General features: G+C 37.7%; 1 protein-coding gene across 1 annotated transcript; it reads left to right on the top strand.

The window, feature by feature from the left end:
* The first annotated feature begins 9,336 nt into the window (after positions 1-9,336).
* Positions 9,337-18,564, top strand: gpr146 (G protein-coupled receptor 146). The gene is made up of 2 exons (XM_041971538.1): positions 9,337-9,653; positions 16,049-18,564. Exon 2 carries the CDS (start codon positions 16,090-16,092, stop codon positions 17,089-17,091), a length of 1,002 nt encoding a protein of 333 aa, XP_041827472.1. The 5' UTR covers positions 9,337-9,653; positions 16,049-16,089; the 3' UTR covers positions 17,092-18,564.
* The last annotated feature ends 3,402 nt before the right edge of the window (positions 18,565-21,966 follow it).

Genomic DNA, 21,966 nt, shown 5'->3' with positions numbered 1-21,966 from the left:
ATGCTGGTGCCTGGTCTGCAACACACCATAATCTCCGCCACAGACTTAATGAGCTTAATGCGCACTCCCAGGCCACTGAGCTTAAATGCATGAGCACAGCATGCACTGTAATACAGTGCTGTACAGTTTGCTTCTGGCAGAGAACATGCAGCTCCCCACATAGATCATTTTGACTTAGATGTGTTAGATAAATGAGGCTGTTGCTGAGATTTGTCATAATAATTTAAAAACATCATCTTCCAATAACTGTTCTGGTGTTGTATCAGTTCTTTGTAGAAAGGACAAAACACAAACACAATCTTTTGAGATAACACAGCGTTTCTACTACACCCACAGAGATTGCAAGTCGTTCATTATCATTAGATTTATATTATGTGTCTCTAACCATCTGGTGCTAAAATCAGTCTGCAAACAGCTGATGTGTATCTGGGGCTAAGGACAAGTGTGGACTATCATTTGTAAACAAGCCATATGCTGTTATGTAGTCTAAAGTCCTTAGGGAGAAAATAAATGTAGACCAGAGCCTTACGGCGGCGCTGAGGCTTCCAAGTATTGGGATAGATTTCTGAGCTTGATTGGGGATAAACTGTGATTTAGTTCTCAAACCCAATACCCACTCTGTTCCTAACTCTAATACACAGTTTCTCCCCTGCCTCAGTACACGTACACTTCACAGACACTGATGCAGACCAATGTTAATAAGCATATGTTCTTATTTAAACTTATTATTCAGAGTTAAAACAATATTGTGTTTTTAATGTGACACAAAACAGTCTGAAAACACTGAGAAGTCTGTCATTGATAAAACAGCATACAGAAAATAAACCAAAGCAACAACAGCAGAGAAATAGCAGTGGTACAATGTTTTTATTAAACAAAACGCATGTTGCCCTTATTTTTCCATCAGTTAACACCATTTTTTGAGGCGGTAATAAAATACCTGTATAACAGCTTATTTTTTTTTTTTTTTTTTTTTTTTTTGCACCTCTTTTTAAAACAGACAGTTTTATGGGAAAATGAATTCCAGCTAAACCACTTTTGCTGGGTGATGTACCTTCTATCTTAAGAATCAACACAAAGCTCAATGTGATTATGAAATTGTATTTCTGTTATAAATTACCCCTTTTTGTTTTGCAATGAACTGGTTCAGGTTGTTAAATCTAATGGCCAGCAGGTTGTACATAATTACAGTGTAACTGCTCTGAAATGAACAGATAATAAAACACTGTCAATCCATTCTGCTGGCATTTTATTTAAGTTTTTGTGACTTAAAATTACTTAAAAAGTTTGCTTACATCAGCAGTTTTTAGCGATGTTATAGCGCCACTCAGAAATAGAAACATAGAAATCTCCCAACTTCTTATTGAGGGGAAAAAAATCAAACACTGGCAGGGATATATAGGATTAAAGTATCAGCCGAGCACTATTATCTATATAACACCTGATGAAGACGTTTTGGCTTTCTATTCATGAAATATAGTGACTGCAGCATGATTTAGCATTATAGGTGGAGATAAAGATGGAGAGGGTAAAACTTAAAATAAAAAGTCGACTAACATAATCTTAAACTTAACTGGCAAGTGCCAAGGTTGTGTTTTTCAGAGTACTTGAGTTGTTACACCAAAATGTTTTGAAGGACAGAAAAAGTCATTTTTGTTTATTTTTATAATAATATATCCGCTTTCAGTTATGTCTTGTTATTTTTTCATGTTGTCGTGTTTGGCTTTCTTCTAGTCTAATCATATGAGTGTGATACCGTAACACAAAGAGCTTACAAAAAGCAGGAAACAGTGAATTATATTATAACCCTTCAGGAATAAGACCTATAGTCAGCTTGTTGAACCTACACATCCGACAGGATAAAGGAAAATGTAAACTATGCCTAGACGTATACAGTAGAAACAGACTAATATTGTGTTATTCTAAAGGCTAAATGTATGTATGATCATTTCAATACCTTTGAACCTTCAAAACCCATTGACTGACCAACACGGAAATAAATATTAGTGCAAGAGGGAAAAAAGCAGCTGTGCAAGATTAGCAATGATAGCATTGCTGATTTTGCATGACTGAAAAATGGCATTGAAGAATTGTCCCTTTGTAAATTAAATATTGATTTAATCTGCACAGTAACTTTAAGGTGAATATTTTCCTTGTTTGATTCCAACGAGACTGGTCTCGCGCCTTTTATCTTTGACTTTCAATTAGCTGAAGTGCAGTAATGTAAAAGAACACTGCATACCTCTTGTGAAAGCATCTCCCTGGAGGCAAAGATGTTGCTCAGCTGACTGTTTTCATTCATCAGATAAGACATTTCAGCTCTATCACCATTCAAAATGTGTCACATTGATGGTAGAAGACAAACTCCTTATTCATGCGTCCTATTGCCTGCTTTTAAACATTGATAAGAGCTTGTTTGCTAATTTATCTTATACCCGTGAAAAATTAACACGTTGCATCTCGAATTGTCAGTCTGTCTTTACTGTTATTAAAATGCATTCATTTGGCTAAATCATACATTTATATACTCCTCTCTGCTCAGTCCTGCAGTAAATTAAGATAACACTGAGTTTCCCAGACCCAGTGGCTCCCTGAAACTATGCCAAATGGTCTGCAAAAGAAATATAAGATCATTTAATAAGTAATGAACACATGCCTCGGTCCAGACCTTCAGATGTGTGCAGTCCGCTAAATAGACAGATTGGACCAAAATAAGTAATTACAACAACAGGAGCCTAAAACAAAACATCACTGCCGTTATCAAAGGTTCAAGTCAAGTTGTGTTTGGGTTGTATTCTGCTTCAGTTAAGGAAAATCAAAGTTCTTCCTTTACAACAGTGAGTAGAAGCAATGTGCAGCCAGCCCTGTGTCACTCCAAAATGTGTAATAACCACATTTGTCCACAGTGCAAGAAAGTAGTGTCACAATATGTGCTGTAAAATTGTGAGATGGTAACATTTTGTGTTTATTTAAAGTCTCAATGCCTAATGTTAATGTGTGTATTTTGCCTAAACCTAACCAGTCACAAGTTATATTAAAGTATTAAAGTGTTGTTCCTGGTGGGGCTGAAACTAAAGTCCATGGATCATCTCTTCCTGTCTCTTTACAAATGTTTAAGGGCAGCTCACAGATGACGGTCATTCCTTTTGTAACAGTTTTGTGTTATTTAAAACATGGGCATATCATTAATTTTCTAAAACAAAAAAATAAATAAAAACACAATTGGAATAATAAGTTTGCCAGTGGCAGGTATCTGTACAAACAAGGTACAATTGGTAAATACTTATACATTATTATGTAGACCACTTGTCAGTCCAAAGCCATTTATGTGATCTCATCCAGCTGGCTAAAAAGTAGCACAGTCTGAACACCATCACCTTTAAACACCGTTAGGTAATCTCATTACAGTCTTCACCTCAGTGTTTAGGTGAAGTAGGTGGAGTAGTATCAGTTCCCTCTCTGATCTGTAGCTACAACCACTTTATTCTGAGATCTGATCAGATCCAAAACAGGTGAAAAACCATACATTAATGTGTAAACTTGTAAAAAGTCAGCACCGATGCTATTTTACCAAGATCTCCTGACATGTCAACAAATTAGCAATTGGCCATTATTCTGCACCTGAAGTTAGTACAGCTCAAACCTGACTAGACAACATTCCAGTTTCAACACAGAAATTAGAGTTTGTATATATTTTTACTTTTCTGGAGTTTTCTAAGAGATTATTTTAAACAAACACAAAGTTTATATGTTGACAATAGGCATGGACGCAAATTCAAATCTGTATTTATGTGGACATAGACCTCAGACTGATGGTGGAATAAATAAATTCAATATAAATTTATGTATGTGACTGATGCTGACTAGGCATTGTTGACTCCATGTTCACAGAAGAAAAATCCACAGTTGTTATTGTAAAATGATGCAAACCTCAAATAAACCAAATCAGGCATAAACCTTGGCAATACAATGAGCGCTGGCGAGACAATGTGGGATCTGTTTTCAGTCCCCAACAAGCAATGCTCTGGTGCCTTTCAGGTCAATACACTAACACTCAAACAAACAAATGAATCCACATATGTTTTGCAAAGGAAAAGTGACAAATACAGTGTTCTAACAAGGCATACCCTTGCTACCATCTCAGGGAAGTCAAAGTAATTGCAAATTTTGGAAAAAGCTGTACAGATGCTTTGAATAGAAAGTTGAATGAGTGCAATATGATATGTGGACTTTTATGTAATATGGGGCATTGAGTATGTGAATATTGGGGTGAATGAATAACGGCTTTAGTGTAAAACACCTTGAGTGTCTTGAAAAGTGTGACATAAAATCTACTCATTTATTATTATTATTATTATTATTATTATTATTATTATTATTATTATTATTATTATTATTATTATTATTATTATTATTATTATCACTGCAGACTGGACCACTGAACAAAAATGTTAATTAAGGGGTACATGGCTTGAAAGTACTTGACAAATAAACTAGTCTTTCATGAATACATTATTATCAGTGACTGATACTACAAATACTATTTATTTGATTTTGCTTTTTACAATGGATTTCTTCTCCTTTTTAGATAAAGAGACACAGCAAAGAGCAAAACACTCCTAAATTCTGCTCACTGATTACATCCAATAAATATGAATCACTGATCTTACAGTTTCCTGAGGGCAGTTTTCAGATTGATCAATACATTATCAAATGTAGCTGCGGATATTTGATCAAATAAGGGCTACTGAGCACAACTGCAGTTATGCTAATGTTTAAAAATCAGTTAAACATATAGCTCATAAATAATTTAATTCCAACATCTCTACTTCACATCCTTCAGCACTTTCATAAAGTTGAAATGCACTTAGTGAACTGTGGCAAGGTATTTTGTTTGGATAGTGTGTGTTCCAAAATGTCTTTCAGCACTTTTTTTTTCATTTTTTTTATCTCTTACCAATACTAATCCATTGCTTGCATGGCGAGCTGAGGAGACAGGAAGATATTTCCTCTGAGTTTAATGAGATATCTACTTTCTTTCTTTGCACACTGTGGATATTCAGCTTTTTACTTCAGGGATTTGTTGCTAGCCCTCCATTCCCTCAGGTGCTGAACAGGAAATTAAGGCATGGATCTGTACACAGTGAAGCCCTGATTAATACCTGATGTTTCCATTCTGCACGTGTCACTCTTATTGCTAGTCATGAATGAGATTTGGTAATAAAATAAAACTTAATTGATTGCTACAAACGACCTCATTACATGTAAATAAGATATTTATTTGCCATGCATGATTAATCTGACTCTGACATCTACTGTTTTGAATTGTGACATCTTTGTGGTGAATCCAGGTCACAATTTTAGTCAATACAATTTCAAGTTTTACATATCTGATCACATATTGTTGTCTGTGAATTAAAAAATTTGCCTATTTTTTTTTTTTTTTTTTGCCTTAAAAATAATTTCTTAATTAAATTAGCTCTTTTAAAACAGATTTATGACTAAACTACCTGCTTTAAATAATTTCTATGGCAGAATTATGATATATGCTGTAAAAATATGCATTACAACAATAAAGATTTGTAGCTAACTTCAGCTGTTTTAGACTCCACTCAAAGAGCAACACAAACATACTCATCATTTTAATATGTTTTTCATGAAACTTTTTACATTGACCATGAGCTTTTCTTTGTAAATCTTTCTCATTTGTTTATCAGAGTAAAATAAAAAACTCCATTACGCTGCCATTGAGCCATGTGGGGGTCTGTGAATAAGAACGGCTGGAGATGAAAACATAATTATCTTTAAAATAGCTAGTTGTACAGAATGTCCACCCTTCCATAGAATGATTTGTTAGACTGTGTTGTTCTCATTATGAGCCTTAAACAGGACAGGGATAACTGGTTGAATTTGGGTGAACTGAGGAATAAGATTAGGTTGGTTAGTTAAAGTTAAGCATTGCAGAAGAGGACCAAGTGTTTAGAATTACAAGTTACTGATTGGACTGTGCGATTCATCAAAGTTTGATTTAAAGCAGTGTAAAAAGAAATAAAAAAAAATCATATATCATTAAAACTGTGTTTCTGTTGGTATCAATGTCATGATCTGCAGCTTTTGAAGTAGTTACCTGTAGTGCAGTCATCACTGCACCTGAGGCCACTTGATCCACACGCAGATAAAAACATGTTTATGTCAGAAAACAGTTGACCACTTACGGCCTCCATCTGATCACAACTGCTTGCCATTTGAAGTCATTTTATTCCCATCTCATATCAGTAATTCTTATACACTGTCCCCTTAAATGACATGTTTGGCTTCCTGCTGTTATGATAAACAAGGTCATTAAGATTTCATGATTACTGCATTATATTTCTCAAATATGCTTTTGTTTTGATGTTCAGTGCAGTTCACCAGCTAACACTAATGCCTAGCAGCAAAGAGGTTTTCAAGATCTCATCTCACACCGCAGCACTGAGACTGCTCTAGTTAAGGTCTTTAATGACATCTGCAAGAGCATAGACAGTGGAAACATTTCAATCCTTGTAGTACTAGATCTCAGTGTTGCATTTGAAACACTCGATCAAAACATCTTACTTGACCGGCTGAAAAACTGAAAAACTTTCTGGCACCGCAATTAATTGGTTTGAGCTCTATTTAAAGGCAAAATAAGTAGCATTAACACCTAGAGTTTCAAATCAGAATTGCAGTCGAAAGAGAAAAACACGGAGAGCGTTCTTCCCCCCTCCCCCTTGGAGAGTTTCGCGTAGGTTGCCGGTTTGTGAGAGGACGGTTCTTTTATACAGTCTATGAGGGACGGAGGACACAGCGCCAGCAAACATCATGATGAGGAGAGAAGATGATAAGGACAAACACAGTATTCTCTTGGCCCAAACATCATTACATTTGTTGTTGTAAACTAACAGGCCACCAATTTACTCCACTAATACATCCATACAGTCACACAAATTAATTTAATGAGTGCCTAGAAATAAATGACCCTAAAATCTTTGTAAATCAAGATAAACTTTTCGGTTAATTTAAGCAAAATTTCAGTGCTCGCCTGTCGAGAAGAAACTTTGCCAGTTCAAACTTCTCCACCTTGCAAAAGATTCTCCAATATGGATCCTCGTTTTATTCTGTTTTTAGTCGTTTGCTATTTTAGCAGGATGCTGGGGCTTTTTAGGTTTTTCTGAAACTACACGGTGCACCCAAGTTATTGCGGCACGGAACTCTTATTTTGAAGGAGAAAAACTCGACAAAGACATTGTTGATGTAGGAGACAGATTGTTTATAGGGAAGCTTCCTTCTATCCCTCGCAGCAAATGAGAACATTTTAAATCATTTTAAAGGAAAAAATCCCAATTATTCAGCCTTTAAAAGACAGGGACTACTTTGTATCTATAGGTAACTAAATAACCAGTGGAGTTCCCCAAGGCTCCATCCTGGGGCCACTGCTGTTCAACATCTACATGCTGCCACTTGCTCAAATTATGAAAAACAGTAAAATGTTACCACAGTTATGCTGATAACACACAAATCTACATAACCATCTCACCTAGAGACTACAGTCCCATCCAAACTCTGATCAACTGCATTGATCAAATTAAAGACTGGATGTGCCAGAACTTCCTTCAGTTAAATGAAGACAAAACTGAAACAATAGTTTTTGGAGCCAAGGAAGAAAGATTAGTCAGTACCGAATCCAAACAGCTAAGTTCCAAACTAACAACCAAGCCAAAAATCTGGGAGTTGTCATGGACTCAGACGTGAATTTTAGCAGTTATATTAAGATCGTTTTGAACTCTGCCTATTATCACTTAAAGAACATATCAAGGATTAAAGGACTGATGACAGGACTGATGACTCAGCAGGACTTAGAAAAGCTTGTCCATGTATTTATGTTTAGTAGACTGGACTCAAGACTACTGTAATGCTGTCTTCACAGGTCTCCCTAAAAGGTCCATCAGACAGCTGCAATTAGTCCAGAACACTGACACTAAATGGTAAATGGTCCGTATTTCTAAAACGCTTTACTGTACCTAGGACGATACCCAAAACGCTTCACATCATAGATCACATTCACCCATTCAACACTGATGGCGGAAGCTGCCATGCATGTCGCTCAACCACGACCCATCAGGAGCAATTAGGGGTTCGGTGTCTTGCCCAAAAATAGAATCCAACAATCTAGAAAATAGATCCAACTCTAGTCCTCAAATCTTTACACTGGCTTCCTGTCTGTCAAAAAAATTGACTGAAAATCTTTCAGTTTACAAAGCACTAAATGGTTTAGGACCAAAATACATTCAGGATCTTCTAGTTTGTTATGAATCAACCAGATCCCTCAGGTCATCAGGGTCAAATCTACTTTCTGTTTTCAGAATCAGAGCTAAAGATGGAGAGGCAGCGTTCAGCTTTTATGCTATACAAATGTGCTATACAAATAAACTTGACTTGTTTTTCCAAATGTCAAATTTATTGGTAATTAGAAATTAATCGTAGATGAGAGTCTGAGTGTGCACCAAATGTCTATCACAGAAGCATCCCACCCAACACAAACTGATGGAGTGTGTATAAAATGGGTTATACGTGGGCCTCATATGGCTCCAAGCAAACTTGGGCATCACTTTCTGTATTTGTTTTTGTAATGCAGGGGCTACTTTCAAAGACAGCAAAACCTGCAGATTCACTCTTGACCTTCATCCTGACCAAATAAGCCCATGTCACTGTTTTGATTTTTTTTTAATAGTCTATTTAAACCACGTTTAAAAAGATTCGTTGTTTTTGTTTTGTACACATTATGTAAAACCAATGAGTAATCTTGTTAAATAATTGTAATGTTGACCCAAAGATTTTTTTAACCTAAAAAAGTGGTTCTAATAACTGCTAAAATTAGGTAAGACTATTTACTGATCAAGGAAAAAAGAAACTCACTTTCAACATTGTGTAAAACAAGGTATATGAATCTGTTGTGCTGTGTACTGACACAATGTGATTCAAGACACTCATAATCTATTTTTTATAAAGGGTTTGATACAATTTTTTAATACATATAGATAATAAATAATATATATACCGCTGGCCAAATTAGGATATAATTATTATTTATGTAGTCCTCATTAACGATTGCACTGATTAATTCAGGTCCATTGTACTTCTTTGTTGTTCCATCCAAATTTATGAGTGCGTGCTCCCTCTGTCTCACACATGCCCCACCTCCCTGTACTCTGTCCAATCAGAGCAGAGAACAACTATTGGGGGTGGGGTGGTGGGGGGGAGGACTCGCGACCATAGAGAAACTGCAGCTGAAAGTGGAGCGAGAAGACAGTGGGGGAGGGTCACGTGTGTATACACTGTAGGGCTCTGCAGCACTCCAGCAGTAGTAAAGTCTGTAACGGTCGGCCCCTTTTTAGACCAACCCTCGTACGAAAAGTAGGTAGATGAAGAGAGCGACTTAACGGAAATCCACCTAAACTGTTTTCTTCGCCGTTTTTTCGCATTTTAATGTTTTGTAAGCTCGTGTAAAACCGGATATACTTTTAAATTTGCCGTTATTTTTCTTAGGAAAGCAACTCAGAAATGCCAGTGGAAATGCTGCATCCAAACCCAATGCCTCCGTAGGTTTGTCACTTGTCCAAACCGATACGTTTGTGGTGAGTTGTTTACTCTTTTCTACCATTTATCTCTGCTTCTACAGCGTGTTGCTTTAACATTTGTCACCAGAATGTAAATAGACGTAAATTTGCCCCCGCTGAGGATGCTTAGATGGCGAGTGAAAATCTGTTGTTGCGCCAACATTAGCCGCAGAAATGCTTGAATAAAGGTAAGTACGTGACAGCCGTCTACTCGTTGAACTCCTCAGTCAAGTGTGGTGGCATGATGTGCGCAGTAAAAGGATAACTTGTCGTTTTCTTAGCTTCGTTCGGCAGTTGAAACTCCGTACTTTTGGAAAACAACACCTGGATATGTTTCTCGTGGGATCAGCTTTCTCAAGTGCAAGGAAAAAGTTTAAGCAGTTTAATAGACGGCTCTCAGGTAAAAGGCTCCCCCACTGGCCATTAAAAGCGCACGTTTTACGTAGACTGCTCGTTATTTGAATTAGACTCCATTTCATGTTTACATGAAAACTTCCACTGGAACCTGAAACTAATGTGATGTCACCGTGAGTCTGTTTAGATAACCGTAAACAGAGTATTATAGGCTACTGGATGAACACAGCGTTTGACCAGTAAATCTATAAATGTATTCGAGTCATAGCTTATGAAGAAAACATAGTTACTCAGTTTATCCCTTGCATACAGTCTTGTAATGTTACATTATAATACCTTAATTATAGCATACTTTTTGTTTTTATTACAGATCTCAAAGCATTTGATCATTTTAGCTTTGTTTTGATTACATATGTGCCAAATGTTGAGATTCAGGCTCTGGTTAGTAGGTACGTGAATTGTAGTAAATGGTAATATTATTATTTCATTTAGACACTTTTACCACATTAACTGAATAAATGCTATTTCCTTAAATGGGTCTTACTGCGCACCAAATTAAATACTCTTTAAGAATTAGGCTTTGCACTTGTTGTTGTCAACTTCATCCATGTGACTAAAAGGGGACATGGGCGTGCATGCCCAGGCTTAAAGGCTGTAAGCCTGATTTGTGCTGACCATTGAACTCTGACTTTGTTGATGCCTGTCACGGTTAAACTTGTTGCCAGAAAGAAGTAGAAGAGGCTGACAGTGGCCTGTGTTTGACCAGAGTGTCAGAAGTCAATAGAGGGAAATATATTTTCTGAAAATACAAGAAAACCACGTGCTATAGTCTTTTATAAAAATAAATAAATTAAAAATTTTGGCGCTTTGCCAAGCCAACTTTATTTATAAAGCATTTTACGACAGCAGCTATTGAACAAGGTGCTGAACATGATATAGTAAAAGCAGCAAAACATTAAATAAAAGAGAAGACAATAAAATCGTTAAAAAAAATCATTAAAACAATTAAATCAATACAAAATAAAAACAATACAAGTAATAAACACAAACTCATACTGCAGTTTTTTGTAATATATTTTTTGTTGTTACTCAGTGAAGATTTTTGGATAAACACATGAACAAGACAAGTAGATAACTAATGTGTAAATTACATATATGCAACAACATCTATAGATTGCATGAATTTAAATAAAACACAAGTTGAATTGCCTCACATCCCTCACCTTTGACGCCACTGCAGCCACAGCATGTGTAAAAGAGAGTCATGTAAATCTATTTTTCTTTTCTGTTGTCTTCCTGTTACTGCTCCAATGTAGATGTGAGTAGCAAATCATGTGACATCATTCAGTACTTTCTGAGAAGGGTCTATAAATTCCAGTAAGGATATATGAGGGGTGTGGGCTGAGTATGTCACACTACTCCCATCAGCCTGTGAGATCTGGCTTTAAAACGCTGAGACGTCAAGCGTATGGGCGTCACTGTTAGGAGATCGTGTTTGGTGGGGCTGAAGCATGCTGAAGCAGGGCCTCCCCTCTGGGAATATTTAACTTAACCACTTTTGACATGGAGCCATTCAGAATGTTCAGACAAGGCTTATCCAGGTCTACAACTACAGTCAAAGTCATGTACAAGAAGAAGTGGACAAAGACTTTTCAGCTGGGGAATTTAAGGGCTTTGTCTTGTTTTTGTGTACATACTAAATGTAAATGTTGTATCAAAGACACATGGTAATCTTTCTTACAAATAAGGGAATTTAGATTATTAGTGCAGCTTAAAAGCAGTGATATATTAATTTATTTTTTAAAAGAGAAACCCTTGAAAGTTTTTTTCTGTCATTAATGTAGAGCTTCAGTAACCGCATAAATATGAAGACTTTAAAATCCACTAACATGTTCTCTAAAAGCATTTATGTAACCATTACAGTTAAATATGAAGCTTGCTTTTTTGCTCCTGTGGTATCTCTGACCTTTGCTCAACCCCAACAACATGACCTCCTACTTTAGTGTTGACAGACACTAAAATGAACAGGAAAATGCAGGATCTGTGCCACTCTGAACTAACAGACACAGCTCATGTAGAGTGAAGTTACACTTGCACCAAGTCAGGAGTAGACATTTTTGTTAAGCGGAAACTAGAGATTTCATTGTCATGAGTTGCTGGTAAAATTTGCATATCTGAAGTGCAGCTCCTCTCACAACAGCTAAAGAAGCTACAGCTCAGAAAGAATAGATGCAGACAGTAGAAAACCTAGTACTATAGTTCAAAATGGTGGGTGGTGCCTGATAAGGCCACTGGTGCTGACCAATTAGAGCAGACCATTTGATCGCAATCTGGAGCCCTGGCCTCAAATTTTGATGTTTCCCCATCAAGCACGGAATCATTATCTCATACATACAACACCCGATCTGAGCCAAACTGTTTAACTACAGTTTCATGCTGAACACATCTCCATGTCCAGAAGTTGGCAACACCAAAGCCCTGCCCGCTTGAAACAGGAAGTTCCATATTTTTTACCTCTTATTACCTTAATTTTTTTTTTACCTCATTAATACCATCCTTCATGAAGTCACGACTGACTACTTGCACTATCACGATTAAAATGGCTTCCTGTGAGGTTTCAGTCCTTTGTCATGAAACAGGAAGTGGCTATAACTCTGCACTCAGTTGACCAAAGCATGTCACATTTTGCAGTTCTCATTAGAGTCCCAACCTAAACAAGTTTGTACAGAAAACCAATGTAGCAAAAGCAGAAAATCCCTGGACGAGTGAGCGCAAAGCTGCAGGCGAGTGCGAGTGTGCTATAGGAGGGAGGTTGCCGGGTGATGCAGCAACGAAATAGGCTGAAGTTGCATCAGAGGTGCAAGGGCCTTCATTGCTGCTTGCAGCTTTAATTTTATTATTTAGCATAAGGTAGACTGCTTGTGCATGTTTTTCTTTACATTGACTAATAAGAAATGAAATGTAGACAAAATACAAGGATGCATGCATGGGATTGTGTGTGTGTGTGTGTGTAACTGCATGTCGGAGAGAAATTTTATGATCAGATGTGTAGTTTTTAAAATCGCTAGGTCATATACTTGAGTATATGAAAACTTGTGTCAAAATAGTTTTTTTCTAAAGCACTTTGTGCTGCTTTCTGTATGAAAAGTGCTTTATAAATAAAATTTGGTTTGATAGCATATAAAGGCAGTCGCTCTAGGTACTGTGCATACAAACATAGAAGACAGGAACCATATCTTCTAACTCGTGACTGTTGAGCTGAGTTAAATCAGTCATTACTGAGAAGTTCTTGTAGTGCTTGAAACAAAGACACCTCTTTGAAAAGATACCCAGCAGCTACTTGAAGCTGCCGCGTGTTAATGAAAGGGTGGCAGAAATGCCTGTATCTGGTAGGTTTTAATAAATGGGGAGAGTCAGCCACATTGCAGTGAGCCCTCTTTAATAATCACCAATCTACCCTGAAGTAGTTTTCTCCTAAAGTGATGAGAGGTTATTGAAGGGGTGAGGGGTGAACGAACTGCATATGATGTGCTCAACATTGCATTTGATGGAGGAGAAGCATCTCTAAATGTGTACTTTTATAAATGTCTGTTTAGTCAGTGATTCACCTAGATGCAGGTAAAGGGGGGTTTGTTTACAAGGGGACTGCCCAGAGTTCTGTAATGTCAAAAAAACCTTTTTATTGTTTTTGTAAAATCTAATTTTTCTCCCTCTGATCCTGATCCACCTCTGGTTTAGTTCAAAGCTCAAGCCTCCACTTTAGTTCCTTTACAGGTAATTGTAGCAGGGTACCGCAGAGGAGGAACTGAGCTGTTATCTTCATGTGTGTCTGAGGCTTAGGGCCAAAACAGCCTCTCTGTAATGGTGTTACGCAAGCAAATGAAAGAATGTTTCCCTTTTTACTGGTATTGTCACTTATCTTCCTGAAAACAAATTTCCTTTTTATTTTTTGTTCCAAGAAAAGTTTTCCAGAAAGATCTGCACGGATTGGTGCACATTTTTCCATTGTAAGACCTATTTTATCTTTAAAAAATCATTCTTCAAAAGTAGCTTTGGAGTGCAGCAAAATTAAAAGTAACGTAATAAAATAGAGGACTTGTTGAGAGACCAACTCTTGTTGAGTTATTATTTAAGTTGACATGAGCTATTTATGCAAGGAAGTATTATAAAATTTTGGTCATATACTGCTCCACCAGGATTAATTTAATTCCAAATAGTGCTGATATATACTTAAGTTGTTTTTTTTTTCTTTCTCCCAACTTTCCCTGAACTCCAACCTACAATTTGTTCTTCACTGACCCCATAACAGAAACCGCCTCACATTTCAGTGTTTGTAAATCTACCCATCACCTCGTGTCCAGCCCAGTCAACTTGGCAGTAACTTGATGATGACTCTGCCGGAACTAAAGCTAAAGACTCAGTTGTTCAAGGAGCATTTCTGCACTTAGCTTAACTCTTCTACTCAACAGAATGAGTTAGAAAGATTTGTCCAGCTCTTTGGCTCAACCAAGTACTGAATAAGCTGTGTGCACTCATGCCCATGTTGATACTGTTTGATGAAATTTTGATCTTGTATTAAACAAAATGACTCACAAAAAACCACAAAAAACTAAAACAAAAAATATATGCACTGCCTGTAGCACTACATGACAGCACCTGGGTCCAACTGGACTCACAGCAGTCTGACTATCACTTAATTATGATGTCCCATCTTGTTTGAATTCTTGCTTGTGTTGTTCCTACTCTCAAATGTAAGTCGCTTTGAATAAAAGCGTCTGCTAAATAACTATAGAATAGAAGCTCCAAATTCATTTGTAAAAGTTCTACTTTATCCTTCTGGCTGAGTGCAAGGCCAGCTCTGCACATGCAAAAGTGCCCTTGCATGTGACTGTGGCAGCATGAAGAAGAGATATAGGGCCAAAGCTAGCCCGATTAAGTGTCAAACAAACACAGTTTTGTATTCTTCCACCAGAACAAGGAGTTAATTTGCTCTAGCCAGTCAGGAGAAATGTCGAGGTTTGGGGGCTGAGCCAGCAAATGAAACATATTGTCAGGCGTTTGCATTCAGCCAGTCAGATGCAGTGAAGTGAAATTAACAGTGTTACCAAGAGCATAATAGCCCAGTCGTGGACTGAGTGTACTTGTGTCAAGGCCTTGCCTGCTTCTCTCACCAACTCGGAAAATAATAAGAGCAAGAGCTGAAATCTGCTCATTAAGTTAAAAAAAATAAATAAAAAATAAAGTCTTTTTTTTTTTTAAATAAAACATAGAACATACAGACCTGTTCGTAAAATACAAGACCACTTCCAATAAAGTTGAGATGGTGTGTGAAACTGTAAATAAAAAACTGTAGTTCATGATTATGAGTCTTGAAAATCTCTTTAAAAAAAAATCCTTGAATGTTGAAACTGAGACTTCAAACTATTTCAGATCCAAAAATAAACTGAGCTTGAGGTTGATCAACAAAAGGCTGGAAAAGGTAGGAGCTACAAAATTAAACAACTGGAAGAACATGTTTCAAATATTTAGGTTACTTTGCAACAGGTCAGTTACACAATTGGGTATAAAAAGAGCACCTTAGAAGAACAAGAGTCTCAGAAAGAAAGCCGGGCAAAGGTTCAGAATAATTTTCCTTATCATGAAATTGCAAAGACTCTTAATGTTCCATCATTTGCAGTGTTTATTCAAAAGTTTCAGAAAATCTGTAGACAACTGTGTAGAGGAAAACAGCCAAAAGTCAGTTAGATCTTGAGGCCCTCAGGTGGCACTGCATTAAAAATGTTATTCTTTCATGTAAATTGCTGCATGGGGGCAGGTTCACGCCCAGAAACCAGTTCTGTGATGGCAGTTCACAAATACAAAAAAAGCAGCCATATTTGAACACAATCCAGAAATGCAGCTTACCTAACTGGGCCACGGCTCATTGAAATAGACTAAGAAAAGTGGGAAATAGTCCTCAGACAAATGCACATTAACAAACTTCTTTTTCTTTTTATAATTGCCGTATTACTGTGTATGTTCTTATCACACTAACTCCTGTCTTCCAACTCTTTCTGCAGTTGGTCTGTTGAGAGTGCTTGACCAGTGTCAGAGCCCAGAGATGTGGATCTGCATGGTTTACAATGAGACGGACACCACTGTGGACTTCCAGCTCTGCCAGGAGTTTGGTCTCATCCTGTCAGTTTTCTCCCTCATCTACCTCCTGGTGTGCTTCCCTTTGGGCCTGTGTTACAATGTGCTGCTGGTCGTGGTGAACCTCTCCAACAAGGTGTCCATGACCATGCCGGATGTCTATTTCGTCAACATGGCCATTGCAGGTCTTGTGCTTAACCTGGTGGCCCCTGTGGAGCTCCTGAGCTCCACCTTCACCCGCTGGCATGCATGGGAGTACAACAATGAGGTCTACATCACCCTACTCATCCTCTTCAACATCTCATCTCTGGTCATTATGTATTCCACCACACTGCTCAGTCTGGACTACTACATAGAGCGGGCACTCCCTCGTACATACATGTCCAGTGTGTATAATACAAAACATGTGTGTGGGTTCATCTGGGGTGGCGCCGTGCTGACCAGCTTCTCTTCGCTCCTCTTTTATGTGTGCAACCACATATCTACTAAGATGGTTGAGTGTTCTAAAATGCAGAACAAGGAGGCAGCAGATGCCATCATGATGTTCATTGGCTATGTGGTTCCAGCAGTGGCCGTGCTTTATGCTTTTGTGCTCATTTTGCGCATTAGGAAGGAGTCTACACCTCTGGATCAGGACTCTGCTCGCTTGGACCCATCTATACACCGGCTGCTGCTAGCCTCAGTGTGTGTGCAGTTCATCCTGTGGACCCCTTATTACTTGACCCTTTTGGTGCACACGGTAGCTGGTGCACCAGGGTATATTAGCAATGCATATTATGTTCCTACTTATTATTTCATGAGATGTTTTTCTAAACTGCTGGCTTTCTCCAGCAGTTTCGCAATGGCTCTCATGTATAGGCAGATGAACAAAAACTTCTCTAACAAGCTTCAGCGGCTGCTCAGGAGGCTGCGTTGTAGAGATCAGTCCTGTCCTCATGAACGCTCAACAGTTCAGCAAGTGGTGACATGAGATCATGCCCTGGGAGATCACAAGCACCACTCCAGCTACCCTCCTCCTCCTCTTGGCCCAGCCAGCACTTATCCCCCTCCCCTCCTGTATAGAGCCAGTATCTGACTGGGCGTCCTCAAGACTCTGGACTGTGTTAAGAGCGACATAGCGAACTTTGGAATTTCCTGTCACTTTTCAGAACTTGATCTGATTTGTCTAGTTCTGTAGTGATAAGATAAACCAAACAAAAACCACTAAGTGCTGCTTTTCTTTTTCTTTTTTTTTTTGTCAGTGAGTAAAGCTCTCAATTTAGACACTTGGACTACTGGTTCATGGGTGGTGAAGTTGGTACAATCACTCAGAGGCTAACATTGTGGCATTCTCTTAAGAGTTTTACACAGGCACCAATAAAACAGCAGTCTCCATTCCATTGTAGTTGGGGGGTGGGTTTGTGTTATTAATTAGTTTGCAGCTTCATTAATGCACAACTGCTTCAATTTCATTATAAGGTCTGTATGCTGTTGTGTCATTTAAGTTGAACTTTTTATAATGTTGCTTTTTCCCTAACACACAAGCAGAACCAGTAAACTATACACTTTAGTTATCAAGTGAGGCCAAGCCATTTGTTGGTAAAAGGAGCCCTCTGTACCTTTGCATTAATGGATGGTGGATGGTTTATCACTATCCCACCACAACATACTTCCAAACTAACATGTAGCTTTGCCAGTGAATCATACTGTTAACTGTCTCCAATCCAGAAACCTCAGTTACTAAAATGTTAATTTTTCATTAATACTGGAACTTTTCTGAAACTATACGTAAATACTGCTATGAAAATATGCCGTCATTTAACAATTTTTTTTTTCCACAATATGGTTCTGATCCACTCACAGGCATAAAGAGATTATTCCCACATGTGTTGAGTTCCTCAGCAGATTTTCTCCTGTAGATTTATAAGCACCCTCCTCACTTTGAAAACATACAAGACTGAAAGAAATGCTCTTAAAAAGTTTGTATTCAGGGTTCAGACACAACCGGTATACCTCTTGTGATCTCTGCTGAAGTAATTTGACCTTTTATTCATAATTGTTCAGATCAACTCAAGCTGACAGCCCATTGTGATTTTTATTTATTTTATTTTATTACTTTAAGCCGTGTTTCACTTCTGCAGGAATTAAGCGTGCAGAGCCTCCCATAGGGTCAGATAGAAGGCCTTGAGGAGGTGGCATGTACATTCCCTCAGGAGGGTTGGAACGTTCTGTCCAGTGGAATTATTCAGACGCAGAGTCACAATAGAAGCATTATCAAAAACCTTTTTCAATATGAAAAGCTCAGATTCCAAACGCCTGTGAGAAATGTGTGTGACAACCTCAACAGTTGTGCTGCTCACATGCATTAAAGCTACTTTGCTTTCTCATCTGCTACTTAGTAAAGAATTAGCAGACCCTTTTCTTATAGCGATGAAACCCATTAATAAAATGTTGAATAAAAACATTATTGCACAGTGTCTATTGCATCACTGCATGAGTTATTTTTTTATTACCTGCTTTCTGAACAGGAGGGCCAGTTTATTGATCACCCTGTGAATATATACACCTGACAGGTGGGAGTATTCATTCAAAGAGGAATCAAATGCTTTAAGAGCTTGAAGGCAGTTTTAATGCACATTTTCAAATGAAAAGGTTCAGCATCAGTTTTCATGTTTCCATGAATGTTCCTGTATTGTAAGAAGTGAGAGAATGCCTGATGCACTGACGGGGGTATCCATAAGATGATAATATACTCTCGTATGTGCATTCCAGCTAAAACAAAACTATGGCATCTAGTCAGTTAGAAATATTTTCTACTAAGACGATGTGTTTACATTTTGAGCTACAGGTTTTTTTTTTTGTTTGTTTGTTTTAGCCAGTACATAAATTATTTGATCAGACTTAAATGCTACCTAAATTAAAGTGAATTCAATTTTGTCCATATTGTGTAACACCTACATTTTTCCATTCATTTACTCAAATATAGAAATCAAGGACACTCAACAAGCCCAGCATGCATCCCTGTTTACCCTAAAGTAATACATAATGAATGACAGTCATGTACATTTTATTAAACCAAATCATGCTACTGTGAAAGTCTATGAGCAAATAGCATTTTTTGCAAAATTGCCTGGAGCTGATAGATGTGTTCCATCTAAATTTGATAACCATTAGATATAGAGGATGACACTTAAAACTGCCAGATCTGACCAGTTTTCTTCCCCACTGCCATAACTTTACGTGTTAAGCTATTCTGGAGCCATCTAGTATAGAGACGGGACATACAAAGTTCTTGCCAAAGGCGATAATTAGCAGTCACCACATGGGCTTACTGCATGATGTTCACAACTGGAGAGGAAAGTATGATCAAACCTCAAAGTCTCACCCAGCTGAGGCGACTGCTCGAAATTGGAGAGCAGTTTATTATTTCTGAGGGGCCTAAATCTCCCATCAGTGTGCAGAAATCAGTATGACTTTGTTCACTCTGCGGCTGAAACAGACATGTAAAAACACCCTCTACGTTCTTTCATGTGGAAAGAAAGCAGCTTCGTGTTGGCTTGAGCACCAAAGCTTCAATTCTGATGAATCCACTTTCAGATGCTATGCTCTTTTTTTTTTTTTTTTTTTTTTTTGACTGCTTATATATGTGTGTAATGTTGAGAGGTTAATATGTAAATATTGTATGTGATCTACAAGAAGGTACTATGCTCTATTAAAAATAGTGTTATTTTCTGAAAGCTATATTGCAATTGTGTAAGGATGTCAGATGAGTCAAAGACTAATTAAAAAACAAAATTGAATAATTAAAAACCAAATTCCTTTGTATCTCAAAATAATCTAACTAAACAAAATTAAATATGCTATGTTTAGTAGAACTGCTTTGTTAGTGTTAACATTTTATTTTTAACAAGCACATTTAAAAAGAAAAAGGATGTTTTTTTCTTCAAAAACATTTTATGTGGATAACATGACTTTTGAAATCAAACTGTTCATTCTAACCCTTATCAGGCCTGTGCAGTGAGCAGGTTGTGTAGTTTGTTCTACCCATCTGAGATGCAGTGTGAGGATTGATACCGCAGCTTGTGGAAAGATCTAATGCCACCGCAGACAAATTGGGGAAATAACAACATTCCACACATTCTGGGCCCTTTTTTTTCTTTCTGTGGGCATGACAGTCCAAAACTGCTGCCATTCGCAATGAAAAAAACAATCTTTTGTCAGCTACATTTCATAACAATGCTGCACACTAAGAGCTGTGTGACTGCCTTCAAGTAGGAGGAGAAAGTGTTTCAACAGGAAGCTAGCATATTTGAGATGATTGCACAGGAAAAATGAGATGAGCCAAACAACTAGTATATTTTCTGTTGTCATTACACATTGTTTTATATCTGAGTCTAGGGGTCTTCAGTTGTATGTCCTGAATCTGGAAATAATGTTAAAATAGAGAGAATTAAATGTGGTTGTGCAGGTTGTCATGGTTACTGTGTCCCTTTCTGGGAACAAGCATTTTAGGAGATGCTTGCTCAAAGATGCAAACCATAAGCATTTAGTTGTCTGCATTAAAGTGATGCAGGAAGTGTGTTGTTTTATGTGGTCTCCTGTTTCAGATAAAATCATGACTCATCATAACTGCACTTATTAAAAAAGACGAACTGAACAAATTTGCCATTCCACTGTCAGACATTTTTAGCCCTACCTTTACAGCTGTTTACTGTCAAAGATTCTTATCCAAACAATCTCAAAATTAAGAATAGACAAATCCTCTTTGCATCAAAAAAATGCCCTAGACATTTTTTGTTCAAACATGTAACACTGAGTTTCACATTTCACATGGCTTTAACATGGGGAAACAACAAAGACATGATATTTATTCTTAATTTAACTATGTCATTATCTGGCAAAAAAAGAAATAACTGGATTAACTGACTGTCAAATGCTTAGTTTCCTGTTGTGCAAAGTGTGGCAGGAAAATCTCTTAACTGTACGCTCTTGTGGATATAGCACAGTTTTTTTTAATGTGTTGCAATAGTCTTAATGTTTTTTTTCTTTCTTTTTCTTTTTTTTTTTTCTTTCCTTAAGAGGTTCAGCCTGACCAAAGGCATGAGGGTCAACTTCAGCACCGAACAGCATCAGACCACCTAAGAAGACAGAACATTTGGCTAGCAGCTTTATATGTTTTCTTTGGCTGTCAGGCACATTTCACACATGACCTCCGACCACTGTTGTTTTTCTTAATATGGGTAAAATTGGGGCTTTACCATGCAAAGACAAGAACAAGACCAGGCAGGTTACAGTTAGTATTTCAGACAATGTGACAGTTAAGACAACAAAGAAGACCATGCAATGTAGGAAACATAGTAGAAATGCTCAAAGTGAACTCAATGTCAACATAAAAAAGAGCAAACATAGATAAAACATGTTCAGACAGGATAATTATCCTGCATGTGAAAGATAATACTGGTGAGCAGAGAAACATAATGAATTATACACAACAGAAAGCATGCTTCAGGGAGGAGTCTTCATCTTTGACCCACCACATCACTTCAGCTCTGGGGAGAACAAGTGGATCAGGGCAGATGCTTGAAAAACAACCCACCCCTCATTTCTTGCCAATCCTGTTCATTTTTTCTCTCTTCAGATAGTAGATTAAAAAAATATGAAAAAATAGGCTAACAATAAAATCCCAGCATCAGCTAAATGTCAAAAATGGCCCTGAAAGCAGTGCAACGGGGCTGCATTGGGCAGGATGTTCCACTCAGAGTTTGTGGTTCTGGCTGTTGGAGATGCCAGATGGAGCCAGCAGCACTTCAGACTGGTAAGTGGAGGCAGATGATGATGTTGTACCCTCCCTCCTTTAGACGTCCTA

The sequence above is a fragment of the Melanotaenia boesemani genome, chromosome 2, assembly GCF_017639745.1.
Source record: "Melanotaenia boesemani isolate fMelBoe1 chromosome 2, fMelBoe1.pri, whole genome shotgun sequence".
In the NCBI taxonomy this organism is placed as follows: Eukaryota; Metazoa; Chordata; class Actinopteri; order Atheriniformes; family Melanotaeniidae; genus Melanotaenia; species Melanotaenia boesemani.
Note: the sequence above shows the minus strand (reverse complement) of the source record. Positions and strands in the feature narration are given on the sequence as shown.